The following is a 20284-nucleotide window of genomic DNA, read 5'->3' on the forward strand; positions in this document are numbered from 1 at the left end:
TGCATAACAAGACCCGTCTCAAAAGCCAAAACAAGCAAATAACGCCCCCCCCCCACCACCACCAAATGGAGAATTTTGTTTTACCATTTATCTGTATTCTTTTTGTGGGAGTACTAGGAATTGAACTCAATCTCACATTTGCTAGACAGACACTCTACCAACCACACTACCAGCCCCACTTTTTAAAAACATTTTTTTGGTTGGTTATGGTACTTGAACTCAGTACCTGGTCACTGTCCCTGAGCTCTTTTGCTCAAGGCTAGTGCTCTACCACTTTGAGCTGCAGCTCTACTTCCAGTTTTCTAGTTGGAGATAAGAATCTCACAGACTTTCCTACCCAGGCTGGCTTTGAATCACAATCCAGATCTCAGTCTCCTGAGTAGCTAGGATTACAGATGTGAGCCACCCGAGCTCAGCTCCCACTTATTTTTATTATTTCTAATTATGCCATTAAAATAACTTTAGAGGGTAATATGATCATGGGCTTATTTGGGAGAAAGCAAGGAGATGGAATCTGGGGACAGCATATCTCTACCCTAGCCTAGGACTAGGGGGGTGATAACTATTTGGAAACGAGAGGAGGGGGAAGGTTCTTGAGGCTCAAGTTTCTATTGTAGAAGAGAATAAGGCATTTGGGAGTGAGGGAGGTGCTGGGCCTTTTGAGGACAATTTTGATGGCTTCTCAAGATCCACACACGGAGCTGCCTTTTAGAGCATGTTGCAGAAATGAGCGGCAGGCAGCAGAGCCACCAGGTCTCAAGGAACCTCTACAAATTCACATAATTGGGGGCTAGAAGGCACTTCCGTTACCAGCTAGCTCTACCCTGCCTGGAGTTTAAGGTTGAGGATCTTTGTGATAAGGAGGGAAAAGTGTTAGGATGATTACTAGGATTGGCCTGTGAACACAGCAGGGAAGCTAGACCACAGGAGCAGCTGGCAGATGAGTGAAGTCTTAGGACACTGGATGTAATTCTCTCCCTCCTGGCCTCCTTCCCATTTGCTTCTGTGCTCTATCCTCCATCTGCCTCTTCTACTCTGTGTTCTCACACTCCCAACCATGGCCTTGACTCCACTACCTCTGCTCTTCCCAAAGAGAAATCCAAGTGGGAAGGAAAACAAAACTGTCTGGAATCTGAGCTGAAGGACCTGCATGAGACTGTGGCATCCTTACAGAGTCGCCTACGGCAGGCAGAGCTGCAAAGAATGGATGCTCAGGTGAAGTGATACTGGTGTTGTGGGAGGGGTGCCTCAAGGTTTCTACCTTAAGGCCCAAGACTTGACCTCTCAGGCTTAATCTTGGCCTGTGGCTTTATGCTCAGCTTCCTTCAGCAATACTCAGTTCCTCCGGCTGTCCAAATGTCCCTGAAGACCAGAATTAAGCTCCTAATAATTCCTTCAATTACTTTTTTCTGAAATGTGGATGAGATTTTTATCACTTGCTCTGTAAGAACAGAGTCTGAGATGACTCATTCACAGTAGACCCTTTCTCCTGGGAATAGCAGAGCCATACTTGTGTGGTGGTACAGATGCTCATTTACAGGATCAGCAAAAATGGAATGCATCACTTACTTTGCCCAAGGTACCGCTGAGACCACAGAATAAGGCAAGTGCTAGAGTGTATTGTAGTATCAGGGACGTATCCCAATCTAAGGTAGTTTTGCCCCTTGTTTTCCAGAGTGAGCAAGATTTACTTCGGGCAGCGAAGGAGAACCTAATGGCTCAAGTGGACCGCCTGCAAGCATGTGTTGCAGAAGCCAGGGCCCAAGCAAATGTGGCTGAGATTCTGGAAGAAGATCTGCGAACAGCTCGCTCAGCACTGAAACTGAAAAAAGAAGAGGTAGAGAGTGAACGGGAAAGAGCTCAGGCTCTGCAAGAGCAGGGAGAGCTGAAGATGGCTCAGGGCAAGGCTTTGCAGGAGAATCTGGCTCTACTGGCCCAGACCCTGTCTGAAAGAGAAGGGGAGGTGGAGACTTTGCAGGGAAAAATCCAGGAACTGGAGAAACAGAGGGAAATGCAGAAGGCTGCTTTGGAACTGCTGTCTCTGGACCTGAAGAAGAGGAATCAAGAGGTGGATCTGCAACAAGAACAGATTCAGGAGCTGGAGAAGTGTAGATCTGTCTTAGAACACCTACCTATGGCTGTGCAGGAGCGAGAGCAGAAGCTGACTGTGCAGAGGGAACAGATCAAAGAGCTTGAGAAGGACCGAGAGACCCAGCAAAATGTCTTGGAGAATCAACTTCTGGAACTGGAGAAGAAGACCCAAGTGATTGAGTCCCAGAGAGGACAGATTCAGGATCTAAAAAAGCAGTTAGTAACTCTGGAACGCCTGGCCGTGGAAGTGGAAGAAAGCCATCACAAAGTGGAGAGCCTACAGAAGATGATTGAGGAGCTGGAGGGGCAGAGGGAAATGCAGAGGGTGGCCCTGACGCACCTCACACTAGACCTGGAAGAAAGGAGCCAGGAGCTGCAAGTGAAAAGCAGCCAGCTCCATGAGCAGGAGAGCCACAGCACCCTTCTGGCAAGAAAGCTTCAGGACAGGGACCAGGAGGTAAAGTCCCAGCGCCTACAGATTGAGGATCTGCAAAGGCAGAAGGAACATCTGACTCAGGACCTAGTGCAGAGAGGCCAGGAGCTGATACTGCAGAAGGAAAGGATTCAGGTTCTAGAAGATCAGAGGACATTGCAGACCAAGATCTTAGAGGAGGACCTGGAGCAGATCAAACTGTCCTTGAGAGAACATGGCCGAGAGATGGCCTCTCAGAGACCCTCAGTACAGGAACGGGTAGAGGAAGCAAAGAGTCCTAGTAAAGCACAGCGCGGGAGCCTAGAGCACATGAAGCTGATCCTGCGTGAGAAGGAAAAGGAGGTAGAATGCCAGCAGGAGCACATCCAGGAACTTCGAGAGCACAAGGAGCAGCTGGAACAGCAGCTCCAGGGCCTGCATAGGAAGGTAGGTGAGTCCAACCTGCTACTGACCCAGCAGGAACAAGAGATAGTGATCCTACAGCGGCACCTGCAGGAAGCAAAGGAACAAGGGGAACTAAAAGAGCAATCACTTCAATGTCAGCTGGAAGAGGCCCAGAGAGCCCTGACCCAAAGGGACCAGGAACTTGAAACCCTAGAACGAGAACAGCAACAGGCACAGACCCGAGAGGAGAGTCTGAAGGAAAAGGAAAGTGCACTCCAGGCAGCTCTGGATGAGGCCCACAGGACCCTGAGGGAGCACCAAGGAGAGCTGGAGGAGCAGAGAGAGCAGGTACGAAGACTCCAGGAAGAGCTGGCACTGGAAGGACGGCAGGTGCAGGCCCTGCAGGAGGTGTTGGGAGATCTGAGGGCCGAGTCTCGGGAACAGGAAAAGGCTCTACTGGCCCTTCAGCAACAGTGTGCAGAGCAGGTGCAGGAGCATGAGGCCAAAGCCAGAGCCTTGCAGGACAGCTGCCTCCAAGCAGAAGCCACACTCAAGGAACGGGACCAGGAGCTAGAGGCTCTGCAGGCAGAAAACCAGACCTTTAGGCAGCAGGAGAAGGCTGCATGGGGTCAGGCAGAGGCTCTGCAGAAGGCCCTCAGCAAAGCCCACACCTCCCTCCAGGAGAAGGAACAGAGTCTCCTTGAGCAGGCCAAATTGAGCCACAGTCTAGAGGCCAGCAGTACTACCCTGAGATCCACCCTGGATGCCTGCCAGGCACATGCCCGACAGCTGGAGGAGGCCCTAAGGATTCGAGAAGGTGAGATTCAAGACCAGGATCTCAGACATCAAGAGGACATGCGGCAGCTCCAGCAGGCACTTGCCCAGAGGGATAAAGAGCTGAGGCAGCAAAAGGAACAGGGACAGCTTCTGGAGAAGTCTCTGGCCCAGAGGACTCAAGAGAAGCAGAGTCAGGAGCAAGAAAGAAAAGAGACCAGGGGTCTTCGTGAGAGTCTAAGGGAGCTACAGCTGATTCTAGCCCAAAAGGAAGAGGAAATCCTGGAGCTGAGAGGGGCCTTTTCCCCCAGCTCCAAAGCCTCCCCAGTGGAGGAACCATCCTCAAAACTAGATTCTTTAGGGCCCAAGCTGCAGCTGGAGTTGGAGCGACTACAGGTAGCCCTGAGACAGACAGAAGCCAGGGAGATTGAGTGGAGAGAGAAAGCTCGGGACTTGGCACTGTCCTTAGCCCAGAGCAAAGCCAGTGTCAGCAGTCTGCAAGAAGTAACCATGTTCCTACAAGCTTCTGTCCTGGAGCAGGAATCGGAACAGCAAAGATTGCAGGTGAGTCACTCCAGGGGGAGTAAGGACCAAGGACAGAGCCTATCTGGCTAAGCTCAGAGGCTGTCGGCCACCTGGGCCTTGAGGCACCTTAAAAGTAAGCATACCAGGGTTGGGAAGGTGGCTCAGTGGTAGAGTACTTGCCTTGCATTCATGAGGCCCTGGGTTTGATTCCTCAGCACCACATAAGCACAAAAAGCCGGAAGTGGCGCTGTGGCTCAAGTGGTAGAGCACTGTCCTTGAGCTGAAGAGTTGAGGGACAATAACCAGGCCCAGAGTTCAGGCCCCAGGACTGGCAAAAAAAAAAGGAAAAAAAGTGAGCATATCTCCCCAAGAAGAAGGCACTCATCAGTGAAATTCCTTGTCTGTTTCCATCCTCATAGACACAGCAGAAAAAGAAAAAACAGCATGTAGCTGGTGAGGAAGGCATTTCCTAGCCATGCTCATGAGTTACTGCACAGTGTTCCCTCACTGATATAACTGGAGTAGGGCATTTCACCCACTCTTCCTCAAATACTCAAAGGCATCTTTTAGGTACAACTCTTCATCCTTTAAAGCATTTTACATGCCAGCCCCACTTTCCCTTTCTTTCACTGTCCTGGAAAAAAAGGAACTGACACTACTCATTTTATAGTTGAGATATGGCAATCAGAGGTTAACTTGTTTCAAGTCATAGCTGGTAACTGGCCAAAGTAGATTGGATCTAACAGTCTGATTCAAACTCAAGCTCTTGCCAGGCACTGGTGGCTCACGCGTATAATCCTAGCTACTCAGGAGGCTGACATCTGAAGATCACGGTTCAAAGCCAGCCCAATCCATGAGAATCTCATCTCCAGTAAACCACCAGAAAACTGAAAGTGGCGCCATGGCTCAAGTGATAGAGTGCTCGCCTTGAGCCAATGAGCTGAGGGACAGCGCCCAGGCCCATGACCGCCCCCCCCCCCAAAAAAAAAACCCTCAAGCTCTTCCTTTCACACTCTACCACACCCACACTCCTTTCCTCTGTTCTGACCTCTTTCTTGACTGTTACTGTTTACAAAACATAGGGTGCCTAAAAATGAGTTACATTTCCCCATTCATCCATATTTTTTGGAACTTGTAGTCACTTGTAAAGGGGAAATTTGGAGTTTGGAGCAAACTCATTTTTTGACCCAAGTCATTTAGTTAATAAGTGGTAATGTTGCATCCCACTCTGCATGACTCAAGTCTTTGCTTTCCGGAACATGTCAATGTCCCAGGTCATCACCTGACTTTATTGTGATCCAAGACGAGATGGGAGTTCTGAACCTAGTTCACTTGAATGCTCACCCTGAAATCTTAGGAATATTCCTCGTTTCATTCATCTGGAAAATGAAGGTTCTAGAATAGCTAAGAGGTTCCAGGAATTCTAAGTCTACTCTCTGTAAGGAAATGGAATTTGTTTTTATGAGGATGGAGAGAGCAGAGGAAGATCTGACTAAAAAATTGGCAAGTGTGATTTTTGTCCCTTACCTCCATATTCCAGGAGGAGCTGGCACTCACCAGACAGACTCTAGAGAAGGAGCGGCTACACAGCCCCTGCTCAGCCTACCCAGCAGAGCAGGAGCCCCGAGCAGAACAGGGAGTACAGCCTGAAGAGGTGAGCTGTTGGGAACTCCTAACAGAGCATTCCTGTCAGGGCTTTTTCTCCTCCTTGGGGGTTGGATCCCTGATGCCCAACCTGCCATACTGTTTCTTTTGCTCTCCATTTGATCCCCATAGCTGCATGTTGGGCTGTCCAGGTGAGATTCACAAGTCTTCTCCACAGGTCATAGGAGCAGAGGCTGAGCCTAGTACTTGTATGGAGGAGAAGCAGTCATGGAAACAAAGGCTTGAGCATCTACAGCAAGCAGTGGCACGGCTAGAGATTGACCGAAGTAGGTTACAGCGCCACAATGTCCAGCTGCGGATCACCTTGGAGCAGGTCAGTAATGTCTGCTGTCTTCAGTGAGTATGTATGTCTACTCACATCCCAACCTGTAGGACAAACCCACCTATTTCTCAAATACAATTTTAGGGCTGGGCAGGTGGTTTAGTGTTAGCCTAGCATGCTTGAAGTCGATACCTTAGCACCACATAAACAGAAAAGGCTGTGGTACTGTGGCTCAAAGTGGTAGAGTGCTAGCCTTGAGCAAAAAGAAGCTCAGGGACAGTGCTCAGGCCCTGAGTTCAAGCCTCAGGACTGGCAAAAAAAAAGTTAAAATACAATTTTATTGGATCACAACCATATGTTGTCTGTGGAAGTTTGCCCATGGAGATGGGCAGTTGTGAATGGCCCATAAAACCTGAGATACTTGTTACAGAAAATGTTTGCTTACCTTTTCTCTAAGAGCCTGAGATATGGCTTACCTCCTCTGCCCCAGGAACATGTCTTTGCTCTCCCCAGCCTAAGGAGTCTTGAATCCTATTGCTATCCCTTTATACTCACCACTGTACATGCACTGCTCCAAGCCAAGATCTGATTTCTCACTTGCATGTGGGCAGGTGGAGCGAGAGCGGAGGAAGCTGAAGAGGGATTCCATGCGCACATCCCGAGCTGGGTCCCAGGAGATGAGTGAAGCCATGGCCTCTTCACCCATACAACAGGTTTATCTCTTTTCCCATCTGCACCCCTAGCTATCAGAAACTCAACCCTTTCTAGTGCATGTTCCAAGCCATCCTCCGATGTAGAAACAGCCATTGTAGCCACTCCTGATTGGATTCCACACTGCTTAGTCTGTCCTAGCCCTGAGAAAGGAGGCCCAAGATGAGTTGGTGGGTGAAGGCTAGTAGCCCTGCATTCACAGGAATTTGTATCTGTACATTCTCAGGCATGCATCTCTGGCTCACCTGGGAAATAACAGAGGAATCCTTGGGAGAAGGAAGCTAGCCAGAATCTTGGGCATAGGGTTATTGATCTCCGCTTTGGAGATTTCATAGATGTCTTTATAGAACTAAGTTTATAAGATGTAGGTCTGTCATTTCAGGGAACAGCATCCCTTTTTCTCATAAAGAGGTTTGAGACTTCCTAAACTATCACTAAGCTGAGGTTTGCCCTTCAAACCTCAACAGGCTTGGCCTGTTGAAGAGGGACTGGCAGAGAGGGACTATTTCTGATGATTTTATGTCTCTAGCTCTCCAGCTCTCTTACAGAGAAAGCTTCCCAAGGGCAGGCATCTTATCTTTTTTCACCCTGGCATCCTCACCTCACATCCCAGGCTTGGTATAAAGCAGATGCATGGTATATTTCCGTTAAATAAAAAAAGTTCTTGGGCTGGGCATGTGGCCTAGTGGTAGAGTGCTTGCCTAGCTTGCATGAAGCTCTGGGTTCAATTCCTCAGTATCACATAAACAGAAAGGCCGGAAGTGGCTGAAGTGGTAGAGTGCTTGCTTTGAGCAAAAAGAAGCTCAGGGACAATGCTCAGGGCCTGAGTTCAAGACCGAGGACTAGCAAAAAACAAACAACACAAAAGGACCTCACAGAAGCAAATACCATTCAAGCTTTTTGGACATTTAGCATCAAGTCCCCCATGGCAGTGCCCATTATACTGCTGTGGGCCCTCTTGTCTCCTTACCCCAGGCTATGCCCTGTAGAGGTTTAGTCTTGAGTTCAGGTACTTCTAGGCCGTAGCCCATGCCCAGCCCATTGCAACAAGACAGATGTTTGTCTTCCTCAGGATGATAAAGGAGTACAGAGGGTGTCTTCAGATGCCAAGCATGTGATTGAACTGCAGAAAGAGGTAGGTGTTGGAAGGATCCACCTTCTAAGCCCCTTTTCTCTCCCTTACATGTAGGCAGTAAGGGTTTAGTGTCTATTGTGTGTTTGGCCCTTTGTGCGTCACTGGCAAGAAGAGGGGCTGTAGCTCCTGCCTTTAGAGAAATTTGTCTTCAATGGATACAAGAAAGACTTCAGTGCCAACTTCACCTGGGGACAGTCACAGAAAGCATAAGGAAAAAGGAAGGAGCTGAGGGGAACACAGAAGTGTAGAACCGGCTAGAGCAGGCAGTTTGGTGCCCTGGAGGCACAACTGTCACCAGCAGAACAGAAACAGGAGCTGGGATAGCTCTGCCATCCTTGGGGAAACTACGCCTACTTGTCTCATGAGGCTCCCATATCTCTTTTCAAAGACTGAGAGTAATAAGTGTGGGATTTTGATGTGTTTTTATTTTGTTCTTTTGATTTTTTTTTTTTTTTTTTTTGGGTCCGGTCGTGGGCCTGAACTCTGGGCCTGGGCGCTGCACCTCAGCTCTTCAGCTCAAGGCTAGCGCTCTACCACTTGAGCCACAGTGCAACTTCCGGCTTTTTTTTTTCTGCTTATGTGGTGCTGAGGAATCGAACCCAGGGCCTCACGCATGCAAGGCAAGCGCTTTACCACTGAGCCACCTTCCCAGCCCTATTTTGTTCTTTTGAGACAGGTCTCACTGTGTAGCACAGATTAACCTCAGTTCTCTATCCTCCTGCTTCTGTCTCCTGAATGTTGGGATTACAGGAGTAATTTTTATTTCTAGCCCTCTTTCAATAATCATTCACAGGGCTGGGAATGTGGCCTAGTGGTAGACTGCTTACCTAGCATGCGTGAAGCCTTGGGTTTGATTTTCCTCAGTACCACATAAACAGAAAAAGCTGAAAGTGATTCTCAACCCTGGCTGTACATTTGATCTACTGGGGAGCTTTGAAAAAGTACTAATACCAGGCCTCACCTCAATCTAATTGAGTTGGATTATTTTCTAAAATATCCCAAAAGGAGAATAATAGGATTTTCTACAGAGATTAAAATAATCTGTATCAAATCAGGCACTGGTGGCTCCTGCTTGTAATCCTAGCTACTCAAGAGGCTGAGAGCTGAGGATCTCTGTTCAAAGTACAGGCAAGAAAGTCCATGGCACTGTTATTTTCAATAAATTTCCAAAAAGTTAAAAGTAGAGCTCTGGTCCAGGCATAGAGTTGTGGTGCCAGATGCTGGTAGCTCATGCCTGTAATCCTAGCTACTCAGGAGGCTGAGATCTGAGGATTGCGTTTGAAAGCCAGCCCGGGCAGGAAAGTCCATGAGACTCTTAGCTCCAATAAAAACCACTCAGAAAACCAGAAGTGGTGCTGTGACTCAAGTGGTAGAGCACTCACTTTGATCTGAAGAGCTGAGGGACAGCACCCAGACCCAGAGTTCAAGCCCCACAACCAACCAAAAAAAAAAAAAGTAGAGCTGTGGCTTAAGTGCTAGAGTGCTAGCCTTGAGCAAAAACGCTCAGGGACAGTGCCCGGACCCTGAATTTAAGCCCAGGACTGGCACATGCACGCATGTGCTCACGCACATGCGCGCGCACACACACACAGCTCCGAATCTTGGTTAGGATAGTACATCCATCAAAATATACATATATCATCAAATTGTATACTTAAAAACCTGGACACATGGACTGGGAATGTGGCTTAGTGGTATAGTGCTTACCTAGCATGCACGACCCCTTGAGTTTTATTCCTCAGTACCATATAAACAGAAAAAGCTGGAAGTGGCGCTATGGCTTAAGTGGTAGAGTGCTAGCCTTGAACAAAAGAAATTCAGGCCCTGAGTTCAAGTCCCAGGATTGGCATGAAAACAAAAAAAAACAAAAAAAAAAACCTGGACACTTTATTACATGCATATTTTCCTGTAGTAAAGTTGATGGGTCATGGGGCCTGAACTCTGGGCCTGGGCGCTGTCCCTCAGCTCTTCAGCTCAAGGCTAGCGCTCTACCACTTGAGCCACAGTGCCACTTGCGGCTTTTTTCTTTTTGCTTATGTGGTGCTGAGGAATCGAACCCAGGGCCTTGAGCATGCAAGGCAAGCACTCTACCAATGAGCCACCTTCCCAGCCCCTTTGTTGCTGTCTTAAGCTCTTGATTTATTGTACATGTGCAGCCAGTAGTGAGAATCACTATGTTCTCTCTTAGTTCATAGTATACTTTCCCCCAAACACTCTAAAGCCTGATTTGGAGATCCATTATATGGTAGATTCATTCCAGTGGTGTACCAAGAGCCACATGAACACAGAGCAGAAGAATTGGGACTACTTCAGAGTCCTTAATTGCTGTCCTTGGTTTTCCTACCCATTAGGTGGCCCTGCTGCGGTCCCAGCTGGCCTTGGAACGGAAGCAGAGGCAGGATTACATCGCTCGCTCAGTGCAGACCAGTCGTGAACTAGCAGGCCTGCACCACAGCCTGTCCCACTCACTTCTCACTGTAGCCCAGGCCCCAGAGGCCACTGTCCTAGAGGCTGAGACCCGCAAGCTAGATGAGTCCCTAACTCAAAGTCTGACATCCCCCGGACCACCAGTCCTGCTACACCCCAGCCCCAGCACCTCCCAGGTCACCTCCAGGTAGCACCCACAGCCAGGGAAGGATACAGTCTAGCTTGGTGGCTTACACTCAGATGACTGTAAAATGGCTCATGGGCCCTTCACACAGCTATAAGAAAGGATCTGGTATTGTTCCCCAACCCAGCTGCCATTCCTAGGAAGAGGATGGAAACCTGCAAGGCTGGAGAAGGCCCCAGCTCATGTGGGAATGAGGCAAGTCACCTTTGCCTGCTAACATACAGTGCCTGGGGAGTGCTTTCTCCTGACCAACAAGACAGCCCTGCTTTCTTATCACCTGATGAACCTACTAGTCCACACTAGGCCTGGAGGCTCCAGTGATACACACAGCCTGTGGATGGTATGTTGTGAACATTCTGCGTGTATCAAGTGCAGGGAGGTCCAGTTTACTTCCTGTCTGGAATGTATTTTCCCAGCACTTCAACAATAAACCCTGGATCTGTGTGTCCTTGGCTGCTATCTCTCTGTGTACCTGGATAGCAGAAGCTCTTCAGGGAAATTAAGGAAAATGTACAGATTCCTGTCAGGTTGCAGGAATTTCTGCCTGAGATGATGTAATTTGGAAAAGCCACTGACAGCCTGGAGGCCAATTGATTAAGACCAGATTAACACTCATAAGTGAATCAGAGAATTAGGTACACTGGCTAGAAGAAATTTTAGGGACTGAGGAAAGGAGGCATGCTCCGGTGCTTGAAGGACGGGGGAAGCTGAGCTAAGCACACTGGTGGGAAGATCGATCTGGTTGTGACAGAGAATGGAGGCTGAGATTGGGAGAGGTAGATTATGGAGGCCCTTCAGTTCTAACTCCTAGACAATGAGGAACTACCAAATGATCTTGACTTAAAAGTTCTGGACCTTTCCAGGTGCTGGTGGCTCACACCTGTAATCTTAGCTATTCAGGAGGCTGAGATCTAAGGATTGCAGTTCAGAGCCAACTTGGGCAGGAAAGTACATGAGACTCTTATCTCCAATTAACCACCATAAAACTGGAAGTGGTACTATGGCTCAAGTGGTACATGCTCACCTTGAGCTGACAACACCACCCCATGACCGACAAAAAGAAAATATGACATTTGTCCTTAGCTGAAGTTAGATGGAGTTGAGTCTCCATCTGTCCTCATTCTCCTTGATACATGGGTGTGTGCACAAATACCTTTTTTGTGTGTATGAGCTGGTCCTAGGGCTTGAACTCAGGACTTGGGCACTGTCCCTGAGCCTCTTTGTGCTCAAACTATCATTCTCCCACTTGCCACAGTGCCACTTCCAGCTTTTTTGAGGAGTTTATTGGAGATGAGAGTCTCACAGGAACTTTTCTGCCCAAAGTGGCTTTGAACTGTGATCCTCAGATCTCACCCTTCTGCCACCGGCACCCAGCTCACAAAAACCTTTTAAGTGTCTCTTCCTGGATACATCAACTAGAACTGACTCTCGTACCCATATATTCAGCCAGTCAAGAAGATTGATTATGGCAGAACTGGTCATTTATACATGACCTGGTAGACACAGATTACACTGAACCCAGCTCTTGGGCCTAAGACCATTGTCAGTCAACTTCGTCAAAGCTGAAGAACAACTCCTCTTCTGCCTCCATTCTTTGTATGTTGGAGCAACAATCTTTGTGCCATGCTCACCTGTACTCTCTGGTTTCCCATCCAAGATGTCCAGCATCTTGGTCACCAAAAGCTATCTAGCATGAAGTGCATACTAGAGGAGAAGCTACCATTGTCTGTTGGGATGAGGCAGGTGGGATCATTTGATCACAGCCTAGTGTGAAGGCACAGTCCACTTGCCACTAAGAAGTGAAGAGCATGGACTTCTAATCACTCACTCCTGAGTTCTAGCACCAAACTTGGAGGCCCCATTGATCGAGCAGAGAAAGTAGTCAAGGACAAGGTGCAGCTCAGAGCCCTAAACTGACCCTCCACCAGCCTCTAAAGGCAAGATGGCCTCCAGTTCTATCAAAGGTTCAGGGACTTTTGGAAGCAGACACCCCCTGCTGGTTGAAGCGGGTTTTGTAGCAGGCCTACCAGGTTTAGGTGCCAGAACCTCCACAGCACTTGGGCCAGCAGCAGGACTTCAAGAAGTTCCTGTGGAGCTGGAGGCGTCAAGGCAACCTCTCAGCTCAGCTCTGCTTGCAGGTGTCATCATGGTCCATGGGACAGGTCCCCTGCAACTAAAGTCTGACTTGAGAAGAGAGAACACCTTCAGCTCTCACATCCTGCCTCCTGACCCTCTACTCAGAAGAAAAGGGCAGAAAGAAACAGGAGCTTCCAGAGTGCTCCACAAAGTGAGCCCCCTGTGACTGAACATTGTGAAGGAGCGCAAGCTCAATTCTGCTTACTACACATAAGACAGTGGCAAATGAAGAAGGACCACAACACAGACTCCCAAGGCCCTGGGATTTTATTCCCTCCACCTGCTGGGACCATGGTTTGCCAGGACAGAGAGAGAGGTAAAGACTAGAGGTGAGGCTTCCCTGGACTGTGCTCCCGCCTCACTGTCCCTATTCTATTTAGTTGCATCAGTAGACTATTTCCAGAGGGAGTTTTATGGCCTCTTCTTTTCCTTAGCCCTTTGCTATCAATGCCACTGGACTTTTAGATGCCTTCATAGGGACTGAAGCTTGCTCAGGCGGGAGGACTTGGGGTAAAATATTGAATGGCCCAGGAGTCAGGAGAAAGTGTGTATAAGGCTGAGAAGGGTGTACCTGAGAATTCTTAGGAATCTCTTGCCACATAGCGACACTCCCAGGTAAGATGGGCTGTTGCTGCCCCTAATCCAGCTCCTCATTCTTTTGACAAAGCTCCACAATGAATACTGAAAAGGAAGAGCTTAGCTCCAGGAGAAATAGAATCAGTACCCAGGCAAGCACTGACACAACAGCCTACATGCCAACAAGAGACCTCTGGTGATCCAATGAGGCCAGGAAAAGGGCCATGGAAGATTCTGGAGGAAGAGGAGATGGAGGGCCCTTCCCTAGTACTTGTTAAGAGCCAGTGAGAATCAGGCATGATAGCTCAAACCTATAATCCTAGCCACTTGGCAGATTAAGGGATAGTGCTTTGAGGCCAGTCCTGGCAAAGAAAGTTTACAAGGTTTCATCTCAGCTGGGTGTGATGGCTCACACCTGTTAATTCAGTAGCACAAATGGAAGGATCACAGTCCAGGCCCGAGCATAAACTGAAAAACTCAAAAGTAACACAAAAGGAGGAGGTGTTGGGGTTGCTCAATTGTTCTAGCAAGCATAAGGCACTGAGTAAAAAGAAATAAAAAAGCCAGACTGGGGAGGTGGCTCAGTGGTAGAGTGCTTGCCTTGCATGCATGAGGCCCTGGGTTCAATTCCTCAGTACCACATAAGCAGAAAAAGCTGGAAGTAGTGCTGTGTCTCAAGTGGTAGAGTGCTAGCCTTGAGCTAAAGAGCTGAGGGACAGCGCCCAGGCCCACAGTTCAGGCCCACAACTGGCCAAAAAAGAAAAAGAAAAAATCCAACTAAAAGAGTAGAGTCAAAAGATGAATCTATTGGTCCAGGAGCAATATCAGGCTGTCAAGGAGAATCAGCTAGCCCATTCAGGTTAGCGCTGATCCAAAAGCAGAATTCCCCACAAGTGAGCATCAAGACTTCCCAGGAACATCAAAGCCCCCATTAAAACTACATTCTTGGTCCAGGCACTAGTGGCTCACACCTATAATCCTAGCTACTCAGGAGGCTGAGATCTGAGGATCGCAGTTCAAAGCCAGTCCGGGCACAAAAGACTCTTATCTCCAATAAACCATTCAGAAAACCAGAAGTGGCGCTGTGGCTCAAGTGGTAGAGTGCTAGTCTTGAGCTGAAGAGCTGAGGGACAGCACCCAAGCCCAGAATTCAAGCCTCAGGACTGACAAAAAAAAAAAACTATATTCTTGGCCAGGCATGAGCAGCTCACGCCTGCAATCCTAGATTCTCAGGAGACTGAGACTGGGAAGATTGTAATTTGAAGCAAGCAAGAAAAGTCTGCAAGATGTCATCTCCAGTTAAATGGCAAAATGCCAAACTGGAGGAGGCATGGTTCAAGTGGTAGACTGCTAGCCATGATTAGGAAAGCTGAGCAAAAGTATGAAGCCTGGGTTCAAGCCCTGTGCCCTGGTACCAGCAAATGTACATACATACACATATACATAAAACCCTACATTCTTGTTCTGTGTGGCAAAGCACATGGTTAGTGCAGGCTGAGGGTGACACAGGCAATGGACATGTAGGGAACTCTGGTTACAAACTCTACCAGCATATCACTGCCCAGTTGACTTCCATCCCTCTCAACCTTCCAGCACCTTACTGCTTGGCTGTCCACCTGTTAGGTCCTAAAGGGTGCTCTACTGGAAGATTAGGGGAGGGAGAAGAAAGTGGCATTTGGTGGTGTGCTGTGGTCTGGTTTTTTTTTTTTTTTTTTTTTGGTTTTTTTGGGGGTTTTTTTTTTGGTTTTTTGGTTTTGCTTTTATTTTTTCCAGTCATGGGGCTTGAACTCAGGGCCTGGGTACTTTCCCTGAATTTTTTGACTCAAGGCTAGTGTGCTACCACTTTGAGCCACAGCACCACTTCCAGGAGACAAAATTCTCATGGACTTCCCTGCCAGGGCTGGCTTCAAACCATGATCCTCAGATCTCTCTCCCCCCCACCCTCTCTCTCCATACATATGTGTGTACACACACACACACACACACACACATATATGTATATACATATATATGTATATATATACATATATATGTTCTGAATTTCTTTTTGGCTCCTAGTAATGTTAACATAATTTACTCCATGATATTATATAGTTTCAATAAATAATACCAACACTATATTAAATGTAATAAGTGAAGTTTCAAATTATATATTTTTTTCATCTACAGAAAATAAGCCTACAAAAGACGCCTAGTCATGTATAGCACTCTTTGTGTTATTGTTGGTTGTGGGACTTGAACTCAAGTCCTGGGCACTGTCCCTGAGCTTTGTGCTCAAGGCTAGTGCTCTACCCCTTGAGCCACAGCGCCACTTCTGGCTTTTTCTGTTTGTGTGGTGCTGAGGAATCAAACCCAAGGCCTCATGAATGAGAGGCAACCACTGAGCCACCTTCCCAGCCCTATGTATAGCACTCTTTCTTTTTTCTTTTTTCTTTTTGTCAGTCATGGGGCTTGGGCACTGCCTCTGAGCTCTTGAGCTCAAGGCTAACTCTCTACCATTTGAGCCACAGCACTACTTCTGGTTTTTTTCTACTTATGTGGTGCTGAGGAATCGAACCCAGGGCCTCATACATGCAAGGCAAACACTCTACCACTGAGCCACTTTCCTAGCCTTTGTATAGCACTCTGAGAGGAATCTGAGAGAAGTGACTTGGGTTTTATTCAGTAGCAGAACGATCTCTAGCAGGTCCACTTGCAGCTCCATCACTCTCGCACTCCAGTTCCCTTTGGCTTCCTGCCTGCCTCCTTGGGCCTCGAGTGGAACAGTTTCCACTGGAGATGGCTACCTTCCCCTCAGTACTGCAGCTTAATGATGACCTGTTCTTTTGGGAACCTTTGCATGATGTCCTTCAACACATAGCCATCATCCCAGTAATGGGACTGTCTTTTGAGATAATCAGTCCCCAAACTGAACAGGGATACCTGGGATAAGACAGAAGATAGTCATGGCGGGCTGGATCCTGCCCTCACCCTTGCCACTCCAGGAAACACACACCAACACTGAGGGTGCAGCTTTCTTCTTGGGGAAGGAATTCATCTTCTGGGAAAGTAGACTCTGAAAATCAGAGTAACCGCAGAGCCCATCATTACCCATCAGACTGAGGGTATAGAGGATTTCCCAGGTGTGTGAGAACACATAAGAAATCTGATGTGTAATTCTGGCGCTGGTGGCTCACACCTGTAACCCAAACTACTCAGGAGGCTAATATCTAAGGATCACAGTTCAAAGCCAGCCCAGGCAGGAAAGGCCTTTTTGTTGTTGGTGGTGGTTGTGGGGCTTGAACTCTGGGCCTGGGCACTGTCCCTCAGCTCTTCATCTCAAGACTAGCGCTCTACTACTTGAGCCACAATGCCACTTCCGGTTTCTCTGGTGGTTTATTGGAGATAAGAGTCTCACAGACTTTCCTGCCTGGGCTGGCTTTGATCCTCAGATCTCAGCCTCTTGAGTAGCTAGAATTACAGGTGTGAGCCACTGGTACCCAGCTTCTTTGAGACTCTTATCTCCAATTGACCAGAAAACTAGAAGTGGCGCTGTGGCTCAAAATGGTGGAGCATTAGCCTTGAACAAAAAGAGCTCAGGGACAGAGCCCAGGCCCTAAATTAAATCCCCATGACCAACAAAACAAAGAAAGCTGATGTGAAAGAAACTCCAAGGCACCCTGTGTGGAAGCCTGGAAGAGAGGAGAGGAGCAGTCAGATCATACAGGGCTTTGAAGGCCAGGCAGAGTCCCTGGGAAGACAGAAATTTGGGATGGAATGAAGATCTGTGAGTAGCAGATGCCTTACCCTGGTCACAAATGTGCAAGGCATAAGCTAGAGCCTCAGACCCCAAAGACAGACACTGACCCTGGCTTCTCAGCCAATATTCCTGGATTTATACAAGAAGGAGAGGTGGATCACCAGAATCTGGAGAAAATGGAGGAGAGTGCTAACTAGAAACCTGTCCCTGTGACCCTACACAGCCACATCCTCCTTTCCCTTTTCCTTCCTGGAGACCTCACCTCATCTTTGTTCTCTGATTCCAAGAGGAAACTTGACTATCCAAAATGTTAAAAGGGATTGGCATGGGGGGGGGGGGGAGGAGTAAGAAGATATTAGAGTCATTTGACACACCAAGCTCAAGTGCCCAGGATTCAACAAGGCTCTCTCACAAGTCCCCACAGTCTCTTGACCTCCAGGCAGAGCTCTTTTCCCATAGTATTTTTATGACCCACTCTGGATGAATTCAGTGGAAGCAGCAGCGGCGGAGTGCCAAGGTCCTGTGCACTGGTAACCTCAGGGGGCATCATGTGCAGTGGTCTCGTTCCCCACATCTGCCTCAAAGCCTTGGACAGGAGGGGCCCAATTTCTCCTGGAAGGAAGGGCAGGATGTTCATTTGGAAAAGAAAAAATAGGAGGTGGAGGAGGGCTTGGCCTGATTTTACCTCCTCTGCACTCACCTGAGCACCAAGTCCTGTTGGTTGATCATGGAGCCGACACTAGAGCTCCACAAGGATCTTGAGATTCCCACTACTGCACAGGTCCAGCAGCTAGATCCCACAAGGTGCAGGGGGCGTTTGGGCGGTACATCTGCCAGCTGACTGCTCTCCACCTCCTTCTCAGACTTGCCTCTCTGCAGATTCTAAGGAGCCGTGGGGGAAGGAATTTAGTTGTTCAGCCCATGTCTCCTTGTAGAAGGTTAGAACCTGAGGTTGGGATGCAGGGGCCAGATAAAGACCAAGAATGTACTGACCAGCCATAAGAGCAGAGCATCATAGGACACGGAATTTGATCTGTCCAGGAGCTGGATGACCCTTCTGAAGACTCTGTCAACCCCATCAGACTCTCCAGGAGCCTGGAGGCGGGCAGTGCCCGCGTAGCCCTCACACAGGCAGCTGCACTTTCTGGAAGAATTTTTGGAACTGTGGCAGGACCTTGACCATATTCTGTTCATATGATGGAGATGGTTCTGGTTGAACTTCTGGTTCGGGAAGGAGGCCATCAGCCACAATGAAAATATACAGGCAGCTACTAGACCCACATTCCAGTATCGAATCATCTCTGACCGCAATGACAGTGCCCCTGACAAGTAGTGAATTTGCTTTGATAGTTGGCCTAGGGAAGGAAGAAGACTGAAGGTCACAGTAATTCTTAGTGAACCTTGTCCTGGTGGCTTCTTTCTTCTCCTAGTCCTCCACAGCACACCTTCCAACACTTCACTATGGCCTCCCTACTCCAGATCACCACTCAAGATAGTGATCAAGGCCTGAGAGGTAGAATGGGCAGGTGGTACTCCTTGTGTCCAGTGGCTCCCCCAAGGACATTGAGACCTAATGAGGTCTTCCTAGCCAATCCAGCTATATCAGGGTCCTACCTCCTCACAAAGGCTGCATTGTGATTTCCTCTATATAGACTCACAAGCAAGGCCTCCTCCTTCACTTTACCATTCACACCAGAGCACAAGGAAGGCTTGGGAGCAGAGCTTCATGGAACAGAAGGATAAAGAGTGTGAAGATGCATGTCAAGGCTGAACTGGATGAGTAGGAGGCAGAAAGGGACAAGGGAGGTTACTTGGAACAGAGAAAATTTATCATATTGATAAAAGGGACTAGAATCAAGTCTTAAAAAAATACAAAAAACCTCCCAGAGTAGACTTTATTTTCTGATTTATTTTTGGATCTTTCATTGTTGTTATTAGATAAGACCTGTGTGTTGGCTGGAGGCCTGGCTCAAGTAGCAGAGCACCAGCCTAGCAAGTGCAAGGTCTTGAGATCAAACCCTAATTCTGGGGCGCGTTGGTGATCTAGTGGTATAGATGCCTTCCAAACACCAGTTCTGAAAGAAAAAAAAAAAAGATTGTGCAGTCCAGACTGACCTTGAACTTGAAATCTCAGCCTCTTGAATTATGGGATTAAAGATATGTATCACCATACCTGGCTTTCTTTTCCATTTGACAACTGTTACCAAGGTAAATACATGTGATTTTTTTTTAAATCACATTGTTGGGGCTGGGAAGGTGGCTCAGTGGTAGAGTGTTTGCCTAGCATGCATGAGGCACCACATAAGCAAAAAAAAAAAAAAAAAAAAGCTGGAAGTGGCGCTGTGGCTCAAGTGGTAGGGCTCTCACCTGGAGCTGAAGAGCTGAGGGACAGTGCCCAGGCCCAGAGTTCAAGCCCCACGACCAACAAAAAAAAAAAAGTCACATTGTTCAGAAAGGGTTTTTGTTGCAGATGTTGATTTCTGAAAAGTTTTGTTTTTCTGTATTTGTTTTATGGCACTGGAGCTTGAAGAACTCAGAGCCTAGGCACTGTTGCTGAGCTTTTTTTTGCTCAGAACTAGGGCTTTACTACTTTAGCCATAGCACCACTTGTGGCTTTTTGGTGGTTAATTAGAGATAAGAGTCTCAAGCCTGTCCAGGCTGACTTTGAACCTTGATCCTCAAATCTTAGCCTCCAGAGTAGCTAGAATTACAGGCATGAGCTACTGGTGCCCAGCTAAAATGTAATTCATAAAGGGGCACTTATTTTATATCCTAGAATGAGATTCCTGAACAGCCAGCACTTGTAACCCAGCTATGTGGGCCTCTAAGATACAGGGATAGTTTGAGTCCAGCAGTTTGTGTCCAGCCCAGGCAACAAGCAAGACCCTATATCAAAACAACAAACAAAATTCTATGTGTACTTTTAGTTATACAGCTGTTTTTATTTTCTTACATTCCCTTTTTTTTGGTCTGTAACAGTTTGAACGTAGGATCTTAGCTTTTGGCTTTTTTCTATTCGTGACTAGCATTTTATCACTTGAGCCTCACTCCAGCTCCAACTTTTGCTGGTTAATTAAGAGATAAGAGTCTCTCAGATTTATCCCCCAGATCTTCAACCTTCATACATTCGGGTCTCAGGCACCCAAATAGCTAGATTATAGTCCAGGGCCCATAATCCTGCCTAGAGACAATGGATTGCAATATGAAGCAGCAGTGGAGGTGCTTAACCTCTACACCACTTG

The 20284-nt window shown here is 47.8% G+C and overlaps 2 protein-coding genes across 8 annotated transcripts in view; one reads left to right on the forward strand and one right to left on the reverse strand.

Moving 5' to 3' along the window:
• The window catches only part of Cep250 (centrosomal protein 250), a 60756-nt gene extending 45498 nt beyond the window's left edge, over positions 1 to 15258 (forward strand). For 6 of the 7 annotated variants that reach the window (XM_070007150.1, XM_070007149.1, XM_070007148.1 and 3 more), the window contains 7 exons: positions 1094 to 1215; positions 1676 to 4246; positions 5748 to 5861; positions 6030 to 6185; positions 6746 to 6847; positions 7918 to 7980; positions 10332 to 11035. In XM_070007150.1, the coding sequence (XP_069863251.1) occupies positions 1094 to 1215; positions 1676 to 4246; positions 5748 to 5861; positions 6030 to 6185; positions 6746 to 6847; positions 7918 to 7980; positions 10332 to 10598 (3395 nt within the window). In that variant the 3' untranslated portion in view covers positions 10599 to 11035. Of the gene's footprint in view, positions 1 to 1093; positions 1216 to 1675; positions 4247 to 5747; positions 5862 to 6029; positions 6186 to 6745; positions 6848 to 7917; positions 7981 to 10331; positions 11036 to 12729 lie in introns of those variants that run through there. The other variant, XM_070007152.1, reaches the window with a different exon arrangement.
• A 2163-nt stretch (positions 15259 to 17421) lies between these two features.
• LOC138817340 (CMP-N-acetylneuraminate-beta-galactosamide-alpha-2,3-sialyltransferase 1-like) lies at positions 17422 to 18619 on the reverse strand. Its single transcript, XM_070007830.1, has 3 exons — positions 18036 to 18619; positions 17743 to 17924; positions 17422 to 17654 (listed from the first exon to the last, which is right to left on the reverse strand). The coding sequence occupies exons 1-3, from the start codon at positions 18339 to 18341 to the stop codon at positions 17579 to 17581; spliced, it is 564 nt and encodes a 187-aa protein (XP_069863931.1). The 5' UTR covers positions 18342 to 18619; the 3' UTR covers positions 17422 to 17578.
• Between the last annotated feature and the right edge of the window lie 1665 nt (positions 18620 to 20284).

This window comes from Dipodomys merriami, unplaced genomic scaffold (assembly GCF_024711535.1).
Source record: "Dipodomys merriami isolate MVZ:Mamm:240054 unplaced genomic scaffold, mDipMer1.0.p SCAF_7, whole genome shotgun sequence".
Classification (NCBI taxonomy): domain Eukaryota; kingdom Metazoa; phylum Chordata; class Mammalia; order Rodentia; family Heteromyidae; genus Dipodomys; species Dipodomys merriami.